This window comes from Thalassophryne amazonica, chromosome 4 (assembly GCF_902500255.1).
Source record: "Thalassophryne amazonica chromosome 4, fThaAma1.1, whole genome shotgun sequence".
NCBI lineage: Eukaryota > Metazoa > Chordata > Actinopteri > Batrachoidiformes > Batrachoididae > Thalassophryne > Thalassophryne amazonica.
In genome coordinates this window covers 134,533,996-134,550,890 of record NC_047106.1, presented here as the reverse complement: position 1 = coordinate 134,550,890, position 16,895 = coordinate 134,533,996, and the positions used below count along the sequence as shown (strand labels likewise).

Genomic DNA, 16,895 nt, shown 5'->3' with positions numbered 1-16,895 from the left:
ATCTTGGTTGTTCTTGATAGTCACTTGAGCTTCTCTGAAAACACTGATTTTATCTTTAAGAAATGTTCACAGCGACTCAGTCTTCTTAGAAGACTGAGTTGTCTTGGTGTTAATCCGCAGGTTTTAGAGCTTCTGTATTCTGCACATATTGAGAGTATTTTAACATTTCATCTTTGTGTTTGGTTTGGTCACTTGAGTTGTAAATGTAAGGACAAATTAAATACAATTGTAAAAATGGTGGGGAAAATTGTGGGAAAACCCCAGAAGCCTCTGGGATGAGGAGGAAAGCTCAGAGAGTCCTGGCAGACAGCTCTCATTCTCTGTCCTGTCAGTTTGAGCTCTTGAAGTCTGGGAGGTGCTACAGAGCTCCTCTGGCCAAAGGTTCTTTTAAAAAATCTTTTATACCAAATGCCGTCGCCATAATGAACTCAAAAAAGTGACCACTCCACAAAAAAAAAAAAAACCTGAACTGCTTTACTTCTGTTTTATTTAATTTTATTAGATCTTATTTTACATTTTATTTATCTTACTAGGTCTTATTATACTTCTTCCTTTACTTCTATGTATTTTATGTATCTTATCTTTGTTTTATTCATGTGTTTGTATTCATGTAAAATTTCCTGCTTTTAAACTCAGATAAAACTGAAGTTATTGTACTTGGCCCCACAAATCTTAGAAACATGGTGTCTAACCAGATCCTTACTCTGGATGGCATTACCCTGACCTCTAGTAATACTGTGAGAAATGTTGGAGTCATTTTTGATCAGGATATGTCATTCAAAGCGCATATTAAACAAATATGTAGGACTGCTTTTTTGCATTTACGCAATATCTCTAAAATTAGAAAGGTCTTGTCTCAGAGTGATGCTGAAAAACTAATTCATGCATTTATTTCCTCTAGGCTGGACTATTGTAATTCATTATTATCAGGTTGTCCTAAAAGTTCCCTGAAAAGCCTTCAGTTAATTCAAAATGCTGCAGCTAGAGTACTAACGGGGACTAGAAGGAGAGAGCATATCTCACCCATATTGGCCTCTCTTCATTGGCTTCCTGTTAATTCTAGAATAGAATTTAAAATTCTTCTTCTTACTTATAAGGTTTTGAATAATCAGGTCCCATCTTAGGGACCTCGTAGTACCATATCACCCCAATAGAGCGCTTCGCTCTCAGACTGCAGGCTTACTTGTAGTTCCTAGGGTTTGTAAGAGTAGAATGGGAGGCAGAGCCTTCAGCTTTCAGGCTCCTCTCCTGTGGAACCAGCTCCCAATTCAGATCAGGGAGACGGACACCCTCTCTACTTTTAAGTTTAGGCTTAAAACTTTCCTTTTTGCTAAAGCTTATAGTTAGGGCTGGATCAGGTGACCCTGAACCATCCCTTAGTTATGCTGCTATAGACGTAGAATGCTGGGGGGTTCCCATGATGCACTGTTTCTTTCTCTTTTTGCTCTGTATGCACCACTCTGCATGTAATCATTAGTGATCGATCTCTGCTCCCCTCCACAGCATGTCTTTTTCCTGGTTCTCTCCCTCAGCCCCAACCAGTCCCAGCAGAAGACTGCCCCTCCCTGAGCCTGGTTCTGCTGGAGGTTTCTTCCTGTTAAAAGGGAGTTTTTCCTTCCCACTGTAGCCAAGTGCTTGCTCACAGGGGGTCGTTTTGACCGTTGGGGTTTTACATAATTATTGTATGGCCTTGCCTTACAATGTGGGGCGCCTTGGGGCAGCTGTTTGTTGTGATTTGGCGCTATATAAAAAAAAAAAATTGATTGATTGATTTTAGTGTTGTCTTTTTTTGTGCTGGTGAGCCGAAGACAATTTTCCACATCGGTGGACAATAAAGAATTATTCTTTTCTATTCTGTTGTCATTGACAGTTCAAATGAAAGGTTGAATCTAGGATCATTTAAATATGTACTTCTTTTGAGATTTTTTTTTTCTTCTAGGAGATGCTGAAAATGTATCATTGCATACAAAATTAATTTGATTTCTGGGGCCCCACGGGCCCTAGCCCCTGGGGGGCTGCCCCTCCGACCCCCTGCAAATTTTCCTTGGAATTCACAATTTTCATTTCACAGCCCTGGTCCCACTGGATGCCGCATTTTATCCTGTTTGATGCCACATTATATAAAATAATCATTTCGTAGCAGATGACGCATTCACTCTCAGATCTTGGCTGATGAAACCATCTCTCATAGTTCCCAGAACCACAGAGAAATTAGTCTCTAATTTTCAGGGCTGGTGTGATGATGTCTGTGAAGGTGGGCAGCTTAAGGGTGGTTGAGCAATGTCTAAATGTAAAGATATTTCAGTAAAGTTTTGTGTGTAGAATATTTCTAGTAATTACAACTCAGTGAAAGCTTGGGAGCAGTAAAATTCTAAAAAATGTTTTTTGAACCACCCTACTGCAGGCATTCCATTTTATCAAACACTGTATTAAGTCAGAATGTCAGTTTTATTTCAAAATAATGGTTGCAAGTAGGGCTGCAGTTGCATTGCAGTAGTAATCATGATACTGAACTGTGCAGTTATGTAATTGTGAAATGATGCAATTTAAAAAACACCTTCAAGCCCCTGTTGGGGTATGGACTTTTATCACAGCTATATCTGCCTTTAAAGTAATTATCACATAAGGTTGAGTTTGAGTACCCCAAATGCTCTAATTGTACCTCAGATTATTAAAAGAATTACTGAATACTTTGGAAGAAATTCATTCATTCATTTGTCATTTTATGACACTTATCTGAGCTGCAGTAGCTCATCCCACACTTCCCTGTCTTCGGCCATGACCTGTAACTCTTCCCAGGGGATCCAGAGGTGTTCCTAAGCAACTGGGAAAAATAATCCCTCCAGCGTGTCCTGGGTCTTTCCTGTAGCTTCCTCCCAGTTGGATGTGCCTGGAACGCCTTCCTAAGATGAAGACCAGGGGGCATTCTCCCCAGATGTCCGAAGCATCTCAGCTGGGCAACCAAGGGCAGCGTCTCTCACAGAGCAGGCAGGAGTCTGCATGTGGACTTCTGTTACCCAGGTCCCAGAAGTCAGAGACAAACAGTTTCAGCCTTAGGTTTTGTTTACGGCATTACTAAATCAAGACTGATGTTGAGAGATGGAATATGTGTATATGTTCTGTGAGTCTCTCTAACTCTGTGTTGACCTTTGACAGGTGAAAATGAGGCAGAAATGGCAGAAAAAGCCCCTGAGGAGGACGACGACGGCAACAGCAGTGGTGCTGATGAAGATGATAATGATGAAGGCGCAATCACAGAAATTCGATTTGTGCCCGGTGACAAGGCAGCATGTGAGTGAGGATTTATTTACTTATTTTACATTTCTGACAAGTGTTGGTCATCCACTGATCTCAGTGGGTGTGCCAATATTCAGATCCACTGTATTGAACACACGTGATAAAACTTGTGCTTGATTAATTTTGGCTCCTAAAAATGACGGACAACTGTGGGTGATCCTTCATTTTTAGGAGCCAAAAGGATTAACAAATGGAATAGTTTTGACTGTATTGAATGTTTGGTCTTCTAAGCAAAGGTCAGAAAAGGTTGACGTTCATTGGATGCTGTGACATGTGTTACCCCGTAACATGATAACTAAGCATGACAGATGGTGCAAACTATTCCTTTTTAAAGTGTTATCAACTCAACCAATAATTTGCATAATTTTTTACCAAAATTGGAGCAACTTTAACTTTTGACCCCTGTACAAACTGAAACTGACCTTTGTCACCATTTTTGCTGTTTTTACCCCATAACTCCAGAACATTCAGTCATAGATAGTCCAACCTATACCTTTTTGGAATAGTTATGATCGGACAAATAATGTGGTATAGTTTTCAGCATGATTGGAGCATTTTTAAATTTTGACCCCTGTGTAATTCTTTATTGACCCCTGTAGTTCATTAGAGTTCAGTTCCAGGATGTCACCATATCTGAAAATAAACATTAGTTAATTTAGAATATGTGTGCCAAATTTCATGCTTTTATCACAAACTGAACGATTATGGAAATGTTAACTTAAGCTGCACCACTGTGTAAGCTAAAATAGTGCTAAAACTCCTCCCAGATCTTAAGTGAAGTTTTGACAGTTCCATTCTTAGTATAAGAAGAAGTGGGAGAATGAATAGGCGAGTGCACTAAAGCCTTTCAAGTCGCTGGATTGGTAGAGTTTGACTCCACAGTTTGCAACACCGGAGGAGGATCAAAAGTCTCCTACTGAAGGCAATATTTAAGAATGCTAATATTAGTAGATCGTGAAGTTTGGTAAAGCCAGTCCTCCAAGCGGCTTAGGCCTTTACAAGTATTGTTTACTCAGCTTACAACCAGTGTTCAAAATCTTCCAGAATTTGGGTCAACAAGGGGACAAAGTTAGCTTTGTCCCCTTTGTAGAGGTTTTCAAATTTGTGTGTGACTTGAACTCCAAGATAAGAAAAAAGATTGTGGACAACTTTAAAAGTGAAACTGTGTAAAGTATAATTCTTGGTAGCTGAGTTGATAGAGAGTATCTCACTCTTCAGTTCAATTTGTATCCAGATATTTGACCAAATTCTTGATGAGTGACAACGGCAGCAGGGACTGAAACAGACAGATTGGCTGGAGACATAAAAGAAGGTTTTACGCATAAAAAGAAATCTTTGCCACATAATTCTGTCTCTGCTCTCCACCTGTAGTGGAGTCCATGTTCTCTGCCATGTGTGAGTGCCAGGCGCTGCACCCCGACCCAGAAGATGAAGACTCGGATGAGTTTGAAGGTGAAGAGTACGATGTGGAGGAAGCTGGTGAGAGAAAGCAACCCACACAAATAAATATATCACCTTGGGCTGTCTCATAACACCAGGGGCCTCATTTATAAAACTGCATAGACTCACGACTAAAACAAACAGCAGAAACATGTATGTGTTTGCAGGATTTTCACCAGAGTTATGAAACTGTTGGTGTGTGTATATGGTTGTCTTTTATTAATCTCAGTTGTTGTGGAAGTGTACATATATCCACAGGCCTACTGTTCACACCCATCTTTAGCCATGAATGGAAAAGGAAACAACACACTGGAGAGGTGTAATTACACAGAGTGAACTTAAGATTGTCCTTAGGGAGTCAAGCTGGGGAGCATGTGTTGCTGTCCAGCTTTGGTGCCAACTTGACACCACAGATCTAGCTTGGGTTCTGGATGTGCAGCCAGACAACTGGTCCATCTCCATATCAAGAAAGTAACCATCTGTCTGCTGCAGCCAGGTGAACCATGGGTGTCCCCTTGGCCTTCTCCAGCCACTGGGGTCCTCAGCACTCACGCATGTGGGTGCAGGATCATGTCATGCACAGAGAAATGCACCACATGTCCAAAATGTCAAAGATGATGCTTCAGTGACACTTCTAATCTTAATCCCCATAAGTAACCGCTTGTTAGATACAAACTTGTTCTAGCGATACCCAAAGATCCTCCAAAGAGACCTGGTATCAAAGACATCCAGTCATCATAGGTTTATTCAGATTTTTGGAGATTTGAATGAATGAATGAATGAATGAATTAGTTTTATTCAGCACGCACATAAACAAAATACCAACATAAAAATCTCTTAGTAACATATCAAATCAAAAAACAAAAAATACAACAATAACTCAAACAATTTCCCAATTGGGTGTGGCTGAAAGGGCATGGGCTGAAGCAAAAGCTTATAACGCCCACCCCGTACACCAGTTACTATGCACATTTAGATACACTCAAAACAAGGTAACAATCAGAAAATAGCTGAACTAAACAGAACAATCAATAATATGATGTGCACATAAAGAACCACAAAAACAGTTAGCCTAATATAACATACTATAGTAAGAAATTGCATTGTTTTTATAAAGCCTTTTAACACCTACCAATGTACCACATGATTTAATACTATCAGAACAATTATTCCAAATTCTAACACCTTTTACAGAAATACAGTGACTTTTAACAGTAGTTCAAATCTTTTTTTTCTTTGAAATATCAATGTTCCTCACAAATGATAACTGACTCAACTCAACTAAACAACTCCTGAACATGTAGAGGCAAAACATTTTTAACTTTGCACATGATCTGTATCGTAAAATAATCCACCAAATCTTGAAATTTCAAAATACACAGACAAGCAAACAATTGGTTTGTTGGTTCGTAATATGTTTTTTTACTTATAACTCTTATAGCTTTCTTTTGTAACAGAAAAACTGAATTTGTTTTTGTTTTATACGTATTTCCCCAAACCTCAATACAATAGGTCATATATCAAATCATCAAATCAAATCAATTTTATTTATATAGCGCCAAATCACAACAAACAGTTGCCCCAAGGCGCTTTATATTGTAAGGCAAAAGCCATACAATAATTACAGAAACCCCAACGGTCAAAACGACCCCCTGTGAGCAAGCACTTGGCGACAGTGGGAAGGAAAACTCCCTTTTAACAGGAAGAAACCTCCAGCAGAACCAGGCTCAGGGAGGACCAGTCTTCTGCTGGGACTGGTTGGGGCTGAGGGGAGAGAATCAGGAAAAAGACATGCTGTGGAAGAGAGCAGAGATCAATCACCAATGATTAAAAGCAGAGTGGTGCATACAGAGCAAAAAGAGGTGAATAAAAAGAAACATATATGGGACAAATAATGAATGATACAGCATGTCCAACAAATGTTGGGGGAGAAAATAATGTGCTTTATACAAAATTGAAATAACTTTTGAAGTTTTAGATTTGACATTTATTTGAGTTTTCCAACTTGCCGTATTTTCTGCACCATAAGGCGCACCTGATTATAAGGCGCGGCCTCAATTAGCGGGTACTTAACCCTTACAAAAGGCGCACGCTAAAACATATAGTCTACAAAAAAAAAAAAAGGTCACAGAAGCAAAATGGTGAGTTTATTTGAACTTTTTAACAACTTTGAACTACCGGTATTTAACAATATGGTACTCACATTATTTTTTATTATGGTTCTGTCACAAATCCATCGAAGTCTTCATCTTCTGTGTCTGAATTGAACAGCTGGTCTTCTAGCTGTGGCCACCTTGCTTTGTTTCTGCGGAAACTCCATTTGGTCTTTTTAACTTGGCGCAGTTCATTTTCTTGTTTCCTCTCGCAGCTGCTCTATTCCCATGAACAACAGCGTAACTGATAGCCTGCAGTTTGAATTGTGCCTCGTAAGCATGTCTCTTCGCTGGCGCCATTTTCGGGGGTCCTTAGACAAACAAATGTTGTTTTGCAGGATACCTGTAGTCTACGGTAACTACTGGAGGAGTGGCGGAGGTGAGTGTACGTACCACGGACTCACGGACTCTTCTCTGATTGGTTTATAGCTGGCAGCGTACGTACTCTACGCTGCTAGCGTACGTACTTTACGTATTACGTCCTTGTGTCAGCGGGAAATGGTCCGATATTCCGACGGTCAAAGACAACGTCGGTCATTTTTACAGATTTTGGAATTCAGTGCGCACATAAGGCGCGGAAAATACGGTAATTTATCATCAATAAAAATGCCAAGACATTTAGTTTCAGATACAATTTCAATTTCAACATTGTTCAATGATAAGTTTCTATTTAAATTCCTAGGCTTATTTCAAAATATAATGCACTTATTAGTCTTACCAAAATGAAGTAACAGTTTATTAGAATCAAACCAATATTTAAAATTTAAGAATTCCTTCTCCATCTTTTCCAAAAGTTGTCCCCACTACCGAACACAGTTGTGTCATCGGCAAACAAAATACAATGTACAGACTTTGACACCAAACTTATATCATTGACATACAACAAAAACAGCAACGGCCCAAGGACTGACCCTTGGGGCACCCCACATGTGATCCTCAGCAATTCTGAATCTGTCCCTCCAAAACGAACACACTGATACCTATTTGATAACTAGCTAACAATCAGTGGCTAATCCTAATGCTGTACTTCTTTTATTTGTCCAATAATAAAGAATGATCTATAGTATCAAATGCTCTATGTAAATCAAAGAAAACCCCTAAGTGTATTGCTTCATCTCTATTGCATTTGTAAATTGTTAAACAAAATGAATTATAGCCAGAGAAGTGGTATGACTTCTTCTAAAACCATACTGCTGTTCACTAAGTATATGATGTTTGGATATAAAACCATTCAGCCTCTTTACACATTTTTTTTTTCCAGAATTTTAGGAAACTGTGATAGCAAAGAAATTGGCCAATAATTTTAAAAGACATGCTTGTCACCAGATTTAAACAAAGGTATCACTTTAGCTATTTTCATTTTAGAAGGGAATTTCCCAGTCATTAGTTACGAATTGCAAATATAAGTTAAAGGTTTAATAATACAATGACTAACATTTTTTATCAAAAACATACCAAAGTTATCACAATCAGTTGATTTTTTCCCCCCTTTAATTTATAAACAATTTCATCTACTTCTTTAATGTATATTGAATCCAAAACAGTATTTTTTTGTTGTCTGTATAATGTGTTTTACAGCATATAATTGAATTTGATAAATTTTTACCCACGTTAACAAAATAATTATTGAAATGATCTGCAATAACTTTGTTTTTTACGGTTTTATCAGAATCTGTATAAAAATAAGATTTGGAAACTAAACATTTTTAGAAAGCTTATGAAATGAGGAATCTTAAAAAAAAAACAATGTTTCAATTTTATTTATGTATTTGTAAACCTTTTTCAAAACTATGGCCACTCTCTGGACTTCTGGTTAACCTAGTATCATGAATGAAGTGACTAGATAAGAATTTTGGAGGGCAAGGATCTGAAGATACTAATTACAAATTACTGAAGCTAAGTAATAGTAATAGTGTGTGTTGCCATTTTGCATTTTTATTGCATGTAGTAGCTAACATCAGTGACTTATGGGAAATCAGAAGCTGATCCATGTGGGTGTCTTTTCCTTACTCATCAGATCCAGATATTTGTATTTATGTATTCAAAGCCTTCTTGGTTATGAATTCAGAAACCAAGAATGGCGCTGTTATTTGTTAACTGCATACCACAAAGTACTACAAATAATAGCTAATCAAGAAAGTGAAAGTTTCCTTCCTAAAGGTGGCCATAATGGGCTTTGGAAAAAATTGAAAAAATTTTTTGGATTCCTCATTTCATAAGCTTTCTAAAATTGTTGGAAAAAAAATTGACATTGCGTATTTATTTATTTTTTATTATTATTTCTTTTGCCCATAGTGATATATATTGTTATATGTGAATATCATTGCAGGATCATCCCAAAATGTTGTAGTACATATGCCAAGCCTGTATGTGGCACTGAGCTAATCAGTGTAGCAGCAGACAGTTAGAATGTTTCAAAAAGGCAAGCTGAGTAAAGAAAGCCTTTTAATCTTATCTGTTTTGTCATTTCAGCCGAATTCATCATCACAGCCTGACAAACTTATTTATCCACATCAGATGCTCTTGTTTAGGAAGACGCTGTTTGCAAATAGTTTAATTCTTTATCGTGGAAATTGCTTGTGAATAAACTAGCAGTTTTAAAGCAGTCCTTCTGTTTTGTAATATGGTGCACTGGGTGCGTTCTCAGCCTGAACTGAAGGAAGCCACCAACAAGAAGATAAAGAACTTATTTTAAAAGCTGAAAGTCCTTTCAGCAATTATTTTATCAGCACAACAGCGTTCCATTTATTTACAGTCAGTGTTCACTACAGCAATGTGTTGCCTCTTCAGCTTACTGCTCACAACACAAATGGTGCACCAAAACAAAAAAACAAAAACAAATGTATGATTAAATTACACTGTCAACAATAACTGGATGTCATTAATTATGAGCGGTTGAGGTTACAGAGGTAGATGAGATGTAAATCCAGTGTTTTCAGATTTGTCCACTCTGGAACCTGGTTTCAGAAAGTAATGTTTTCAGCCACCAAAAACAAGACAAGTTGTGAGGGAGATGCCTGATTTTTTTTTTTTTTTTTTTTTTTTTCCTCCTTCAGTTGAGAACATGATTGATGCATGTAGCACAGTGAGTGAGAAGGTGCATGGCACATACTCACTTTACCAGCATTGAGTAAATTCAACGTCTCAACGAAAGCAGATTTTTACCCTCATCACGTGCCAATGTAAACCTGCATGCTTAATTTATTATGCCATATCGGGAGTCCTGCGATGTAACAATTGCACACGTACATGTTGGATACCTATTCTCAAACGATATATCGTGCAGACCTAACTTGCCTTACTTTTCATTTCCACTTCACCGTGTCAGGGCTTACTTTCTCTGAAAAGCATGTGCATGTGTAGTTTTTCTATGTGCATATAATTTATAAATGAGGCACCTGCAGTATGGATTTGTTGGGTCACAGCACATGGTTTACTTTTACAGAACATATGCACAATAAAATTATTTTTAAAAGTGATAAATGATGTCACCTGCTTGAAATCAATTTGAAAACCTTGACCATTGCCTTTTTAAAAATTGCTTTTCTTAATTCACATTTTATTTTATTACATTTTTATTTATTTATTTTTGTTTATTTATTTTAGCTATTCTGCCTCAGCACCCAAACAAAAACCAACTGTAGCCACATGTCCTGTTGTCTCTGAGGTCACATTTTAGAAATATACACCATCATAACCAGGGGTGCACATACAGTTGCACTCATAGGTTTGCCTACCCTGGCAGAATTTTTATTGTTGGCCATTTTTCAGAGAATATGAATTATAACACAAAACTTTTTTCACTCATGGTTAGTGGTTGTGTGAAGCCATTGATTGTCAAACAACTGTGTTTACTGTTTTAAATTCATAATGAATTCCGTAAACTACCCAAATTACCCTGATCAAACGTTTACATTCCCCAGGTCTTAATACCATGTATTGTCCCCTTTAACATCAATGATAGCTTGGAGTCTTTTGTGGTACTTATGGATGAGGCTCTTTATTCTCTCTGATTTTGAAGCTGCCCACTTGTCTTGCCAAAAGGCTCCAGTTCCTGTAAATTCCTGGGCTGTCTTGCATGAACTGCACATTTGAGATCTCCCCAGAGTGGCTCAAGGATATTGAGGTCAGGAGACTGAGATGGCCACTCCAGAACCTTCACTTTATTCTGCTGTAGCCAATGACAGGTCGACTTGGCCTTGTAAACATGCATCGTTGTCATATTGGAATGTCCAAGTACATTCCATGTGCAGCTTCCGGGCTGATGAGTGCAAACTTTCCTCCAGTATTTTCTGATAACATGCTGCATTCATCCTGCCATCAATTTTGACCAAGTTTCATGTGCCTTGTAGCTCACACATCCCCAAATCATCAGTGATCCTCCTCTATGCTTCACAGTAGTAAGGGTGTACCTTTCATCATAGGCCTTGTTGACTCCTCTCTAATGTTTATGGTTGTGGCCAAAAGTGTTGTGAAAGTGTAGGTACACGGACCCACAACAGGGGGCGTAATGAACGGACAATGGAGAAAGGTGAATAACAAGTTTTACTGTTGTGAAACGAGCACAACGAATACAACAATTAACAATTTGGGGTCGAATCCGCTGGTGTCATGTGGCGATGAGGCACGGGCAGTGGCTGTAGCAGCCCTGAGGTCTTTCGGTGGTCTGCCTTGCCCCTGGCGCAGGTGGTACAGGCCTGGACGTAGTCCCGGACGTCGGCCTCCAGGGACGCCCACCAGAAGCGTTGCCGGACGACTGCCACGGTCCTTTGCACCCCAGGGTGACAGGAGAGCTTAGAACCGTGACAGAAGTCCAGGACTGCAGCCCTAGCCTCTGGTGGGACATATAGTCTGTTCTTTGGTCCGTGTCCGGGGTCCGGGTCACGGGTCAGGGCCTCCCGGACGGTCTTCTCCACGTCCCAGGTGAGGGCGGCCACGATAGCGGACTCCGGGATGATGGGATCCGGGGGATCCGACGGTTCCGTTTTGACTTCGTCTTCATGCACCCGGGACAATGCATCCGATCTTTGATTCTTGGTCCCGGGACGGTAGGTAATCCGGAAGTCAAAACGGCCAAAGAACAGTGACCAGCGGGCTTGCCTGGGGTTCAGCCGCTTGGCGGTCCTGATGTACTCCAGGTTCCGATGGTCAGTGAAAACCATGAATGGCATGGCTGTTCCCTCCAACAGATGTCTCCACTCTTCGAGGGCCTCTTTCACAGCAAGGAGTTCCCGATTGCCGACGTCATAGTTCCGTTCAGCGGGGGTCAACCTGCGGGAAAAATAGGCACACGGGTGAAGAACCTTATCGGTCTTCCCGCTCTGGGAGAGCACCGCTCCTATCCCTGAGTCCGAGGCATCCACTTCAACCACTAACTGGCGGCTAGGATCGGGCTGCACCAGAACTGGTGCAGACGAAAAGCGTCGTTTCAACTCCTTGAACGCGGCTTCGCACCGATCCGACCAGGTGAAGGGGACTTTTGGAGAGGTCAGGGCTGTCAGGGGGCTAACTACCTGACTGTAGCCCTTAATGAACCTCCTGTAGAAATTAGCAAAGCCGAGGAACTGTTGCAGCTTCCTACGGCTTGTGGGTTGGGGCCAATCTCATTAGAGGAGGAGTTAGAGGAAATGATAAACCCCAGGAAGGACAAAGAAGTGCGGTGGAATTCACACTTCTCGCCCTTCACAAACAGGCGGTTCTCCAACAACCGCTGCAGGACCTGACGGACATGCCGGACATGAGTCTCAGGATCCGGGGAAAAGATGAGTATATCGTCTAGATACACGAAGACGAACCGGTGCAGGAAGTCCCGCAAAACATCGTTTACCAACGCTTGGAAAGTCGCGGGAGCATTAGTGAGACCGAACGGCATGACCAGGTACTCAAAATGACCTAAGGGGGTGTTAAATGCCGTCTTCCATTCGTCTCCCTTCCGGATCCGAACCAAATGATACGCATTCCTAAGATCCAGCTTGGTGAAGATTTTGGCTCCATGCAAGGGGGTGAACACTGAATCCAACAAGGGCAACGGGTATCGGTTGCGAACCGTGATTTCGTTCAACCCCCTGTAATCAATGCATGGACGAAGCCCGCCATCCTTTTTACCCACAAAAAAGAAACCTGCACCCATCGGAGAGGTGGAATTCCGGATCAACCCGGCAGCTAATGAGTCCCGGATGTAGGTCTCCATTGATTCACGCTCCGGCCGTGAGAGGTTGTACAGCCTACTGGACGGGAACTCACTGCCTGGAACCAAATCAATGGCACAATCATACGGGCGGTGGGGAGGAAGCGTGAGAGCCAGATCCTTGCTGAACACGTCAGCGAGGTCATGGTACTCCGCCGGCACCGCCTTCAGATTGGGCGGGACTCGGACCTCCTCCTTAGCTTGGGAGCCGGGAGGAACCGAGGAACCTAGACACTCCCGATGGCAGGTTTCGCTCCACTGAACCACTACCCCGGACGGCCAATCGATCCGGGGATTGTGCTTTAGCATCCAGGGAAAACCCAAAACCACACGGGAGGTGGCCTGAGTCACAAAGAACTCGATCACCTCCCGGTGGTTACCTGACACCACCAGAGTTACTGGAGGTGTCTTATGCGTGATTGGTGGGAGTAGGGAGCCATCTAGCGCCCGAACCTGCACAGGCGAGGTAAGAGCCACCAGAGGGAGCCCTATCTCCCTGGCCCATCTACTGTCAAGCAGATTCCCCTCAGAGCCCGTGTCCACCAGTGCTGGGGCCTTCAGGGTTGAATCCTCAAACAGGATCGTGACTGGGAGTCGTGTAGCAATGTGGGTGTGTCCCACGTGAATGTTTTGGCCCACCCCTGGCCCAGTCTCTAGGGGCGGGCGTTTGCCGTTTGACCGCTCGGGGCAGTCTCTCACATGGTGCTCTATTGAACCACAAACAAGACACGCTCCGTGGGTCCATCTCCTCTGTGCATCTGGTGCCCTAAATGTTGCCCTACTCGTGTCCCTAGCTTCGTCAGTAGGGGGAGCTGTGACCCCACGGAGCGCAGGGGCTGTGGAGCGTGGGGAAGGCGGAGCTCGATCGGAACCGGAAGGGAGAGGGACGACGCGTGCCTGGCCACGCCCTTCGCCTCGTTCCCGACGGCGTTCTTCTAACCGGTTGTCGAGTCGTATGACCAGATCGATGAGCCCGTCTAAGTCCCGCGGTTCGTCCTTCGCCACCAGGTGCTCTTTTAGGACCAATGACAGTCCGTTTACAAAGGCGGCGCGGAGGGCAGTGCTATTCCAGCCGGATCTCGCCGCCGCGATGCGGAAGGCGACTGCATAGGCAGCTGCGCTCCGACACCCCTGTCTCATTGACAGTAGCGCGGTTGAAGCGGACTCTCCTCTGTTGGGATGGTTGAACACCGTTCTGAGCTCCCGTACAAACCCAACGTATGTATGAAGGAGCCGTGAGTTCTGCTCCCAGAGCGCTGTAGCCCAAGCGCGTGCCTCCCCGCGAAGCAGATTTATTACATAAGCTACTTTGCTAGCATCAGTCGCGTACATCACGGGACGCTGTGCGAAGACGAGCGAACACTGCATCAGAAAATCCGCGCACGTCTCCACACAGCCTCCGTACGGTTCTGGAGGGCTTATGTATGCTTCTGGGGACGGAGGAAGGGACCGTTGAACGACCAGTGGAACGTCACTTTCACGCGCAGGGTCCTCGGGAGGGAGAGCCGCAGCGGCGCCCGAAGGGCGCGCCTCCACTTGTGCGGCGAGAGCCTCCACCCTGCGGTTTAGGAGAACGTGCTGCTCGGTCATTAAATCGATCCGAGAGGTGAAAGCGGTGAGGATCCGCTGCAACTCACCGATTACCCCTCCCGAAGCCGCCGACGCGCCTTGGTCTTCCATTGGCCGTTCAACAGCCGGTTGACGCCCCTCGGGGTCCATGACGCTGGCCGAGATATCCTGTTGTGAAAGTGTAGGTACACGGACCCACAACAGGGGGCGTATAACAAGTTTTACTGTTGTGAAACGAGCACAACGAATACAACAATTAACAATTTGGGGTCGAATCCGCTGGTGTCATGTGGGCAGGCTCGAAGGTAGGAGACGTCCGTCTCAGTCGAACCGGAACCACCCAGATCTCCTCTGCCACCGAACCCTGGAAATACTGGAACCGCCAAGTCCCGAATTCCCAGGTGGCCACTGCCTCCGCTCGTCGGATCCGGTACTGCTGGCGGGAGAGAGCAACAACACACAGGTGTGGAATGCGACAGCACCCAGTAACGGAGAGGGGAAGAGCCGCCTCCACCTCTTGTCAATATATAGCAGGAAGGTGAGTACTTATCCAAGCAATTTAGCTATCAGTAGTCAGCAGTCCTGAAAAGGTTTAACAAGTTTTAGCTGGTTATTCAGTATATGAATGCAGAGAACGTTACCTCAGTCTTAAGGCGATATCTCGGCACTGAGGTGGAGACGCCGTCCTGATGATATACCCCCGGGCTGAGTGGAGTCAGCTGTGTCCAGTAATGGGTGACAGCTGTCACCCTGACTGCTCTCGTACGGCGGCGGCGCCCTCTGGTGCCTGGAGCCCGCACTCCAGGCAGGGCGCCCTCTGGTGGTGGTGGGCCAGCAGTACCTCCTCTTCAGCGGCCCACACAACAAAAAGTTCAATCTCAATAGGTTAATATCTGGTCTCATCACTCCAAATGACTTTGTTCTCTGTGCTGTTTGGTGTATTGTAAGTGAGAAACTTTGTGGCATTTACGTAGTAATGGCTTTCTTCTGGTGACTCGACCATGCAGCAGATTTTTCTTCAAGTGCCTCCTTATATTCACCTTGAAACAGCCACACCATTTTGTTTCAGAGAGTCCTGTATTTCAGCTGAAGTTATTTGTGGGTTTTTCTTTGCATCTTGAACAGTTTCCCTGGCAGTTGTTGCTGAAATTTCTGTTGGTCTACCTGACCATGGTTTGGTTTTCCTCATTTTCCCTCTTCTTGATTAGAGTTTGAACACTGGTGATTGGCATTCTTAAGTCCTTGGATATCTTATTATATCCCCTTCCTGTTTTATACAGTTCAATTACCTTTTCCTGCAGATCCTTTGACAATTCTATTGCTTTTCCTACAATTCAGAAACCAGAAACGCCAGTGCAGCCCTGGATCTAAGAAGCAAGGGTCTGTCAGGAGCCCAGAAACTTACTGACCTTTTTACAAACACACAGTGATTACAAGCAAACAGATCACAGGTGAAGATGGCTACCTTTTGTAGCCATTCAAACCTGTTTGTGTCAACTTGTGTGTATGTTATCAGGCTACAATCACCAGGCTATGTAAACTTTTGACTAGGGTCATCTGGTTAGTTTCTGTTGTCATTATGATTTAAACAGAGTTATCGCAGTTGTTTAACAATAAATGGCTTCACACAACCACTAACCATCATTAGAAAAAAAAAGTTTTGTTATTCATATTCTCTGAAAAATGGGGGGGGAAAAGTAATGATAATAAATCAATAAAAAATATAAAATTCTGTCAGGGTATGTAAATGTTTGAGCACAACTGTAAGTTTTTGACTTCTCATTGGTTTAATTTGGGGATCATAGTTCACAAACAAGTGGCTAAAGAATTGTTCATCGGCGTCTCTGCAATAAGAACTTTCCCTCATTTTACGTGGAGCACAGTATGACCTGGTCAGCAAACATGGTTACTTGATTTAAAGCCATATCCACTCGTCAAAAAGCACACATTCACAGGAGGAAACTAAAATGAGGTCCCCCTCTGCCTCTCCCACCCAGAGCTAAGTCATGGTGACATCCCCACGTTCTACACCTGTGAGGAGGGTTTGTCGTCGCTCACTCAGGAGGGCCAGGCCACACTGGAGAGGCTGGAGGGAATGCTGGCCCAGTCCGTCAACCAGCAGTACCACATGGCCGGAGTTCGGACTGAAGAAACCAGCGCTGACTTTGAAGGTTCACATCACACATCTGCAGTTTTTATTTCATAGGACATTGCAGTTATTAAATGGATATTATACAGTCCTGGACAAA

General features: G+C 43.0%; 1 protein-coding gene across 2 annotated transcripts in view; it reads left to right on the top strand.

Annotated features, from left to right (window-relative positions):
• clns1a (chloride channel, nucleotide-sensitive, 1A) overlaps nucleotides 1-16,895 on the top strand; it is a 49,977-nt gene that overhangs the window by 12,625 nt on the left and 20,457 nt on the right. For both annotated transcript variants that reach the window (XM_034168624.1, XM_034168625.1), the window contains 3 exons: nucleotides 3,157-3,291; nucleotides 4,669-4,776; nucleotides 16,644-16,817. In XM_034168624.1, coding sequence (XP_034024515.1) covers nucleotides 3,157-3,291; nucleotides 4,669-4,776; nucleotides 16,644-16,817 — 417 coding nt within the window. The remainder of the gene's footprint in view (nucleotides 1-3,156; nucleotides 3,292-4,668; nucleotides 4,777-16,643; nucleotides 16,818-16,895) is intronic.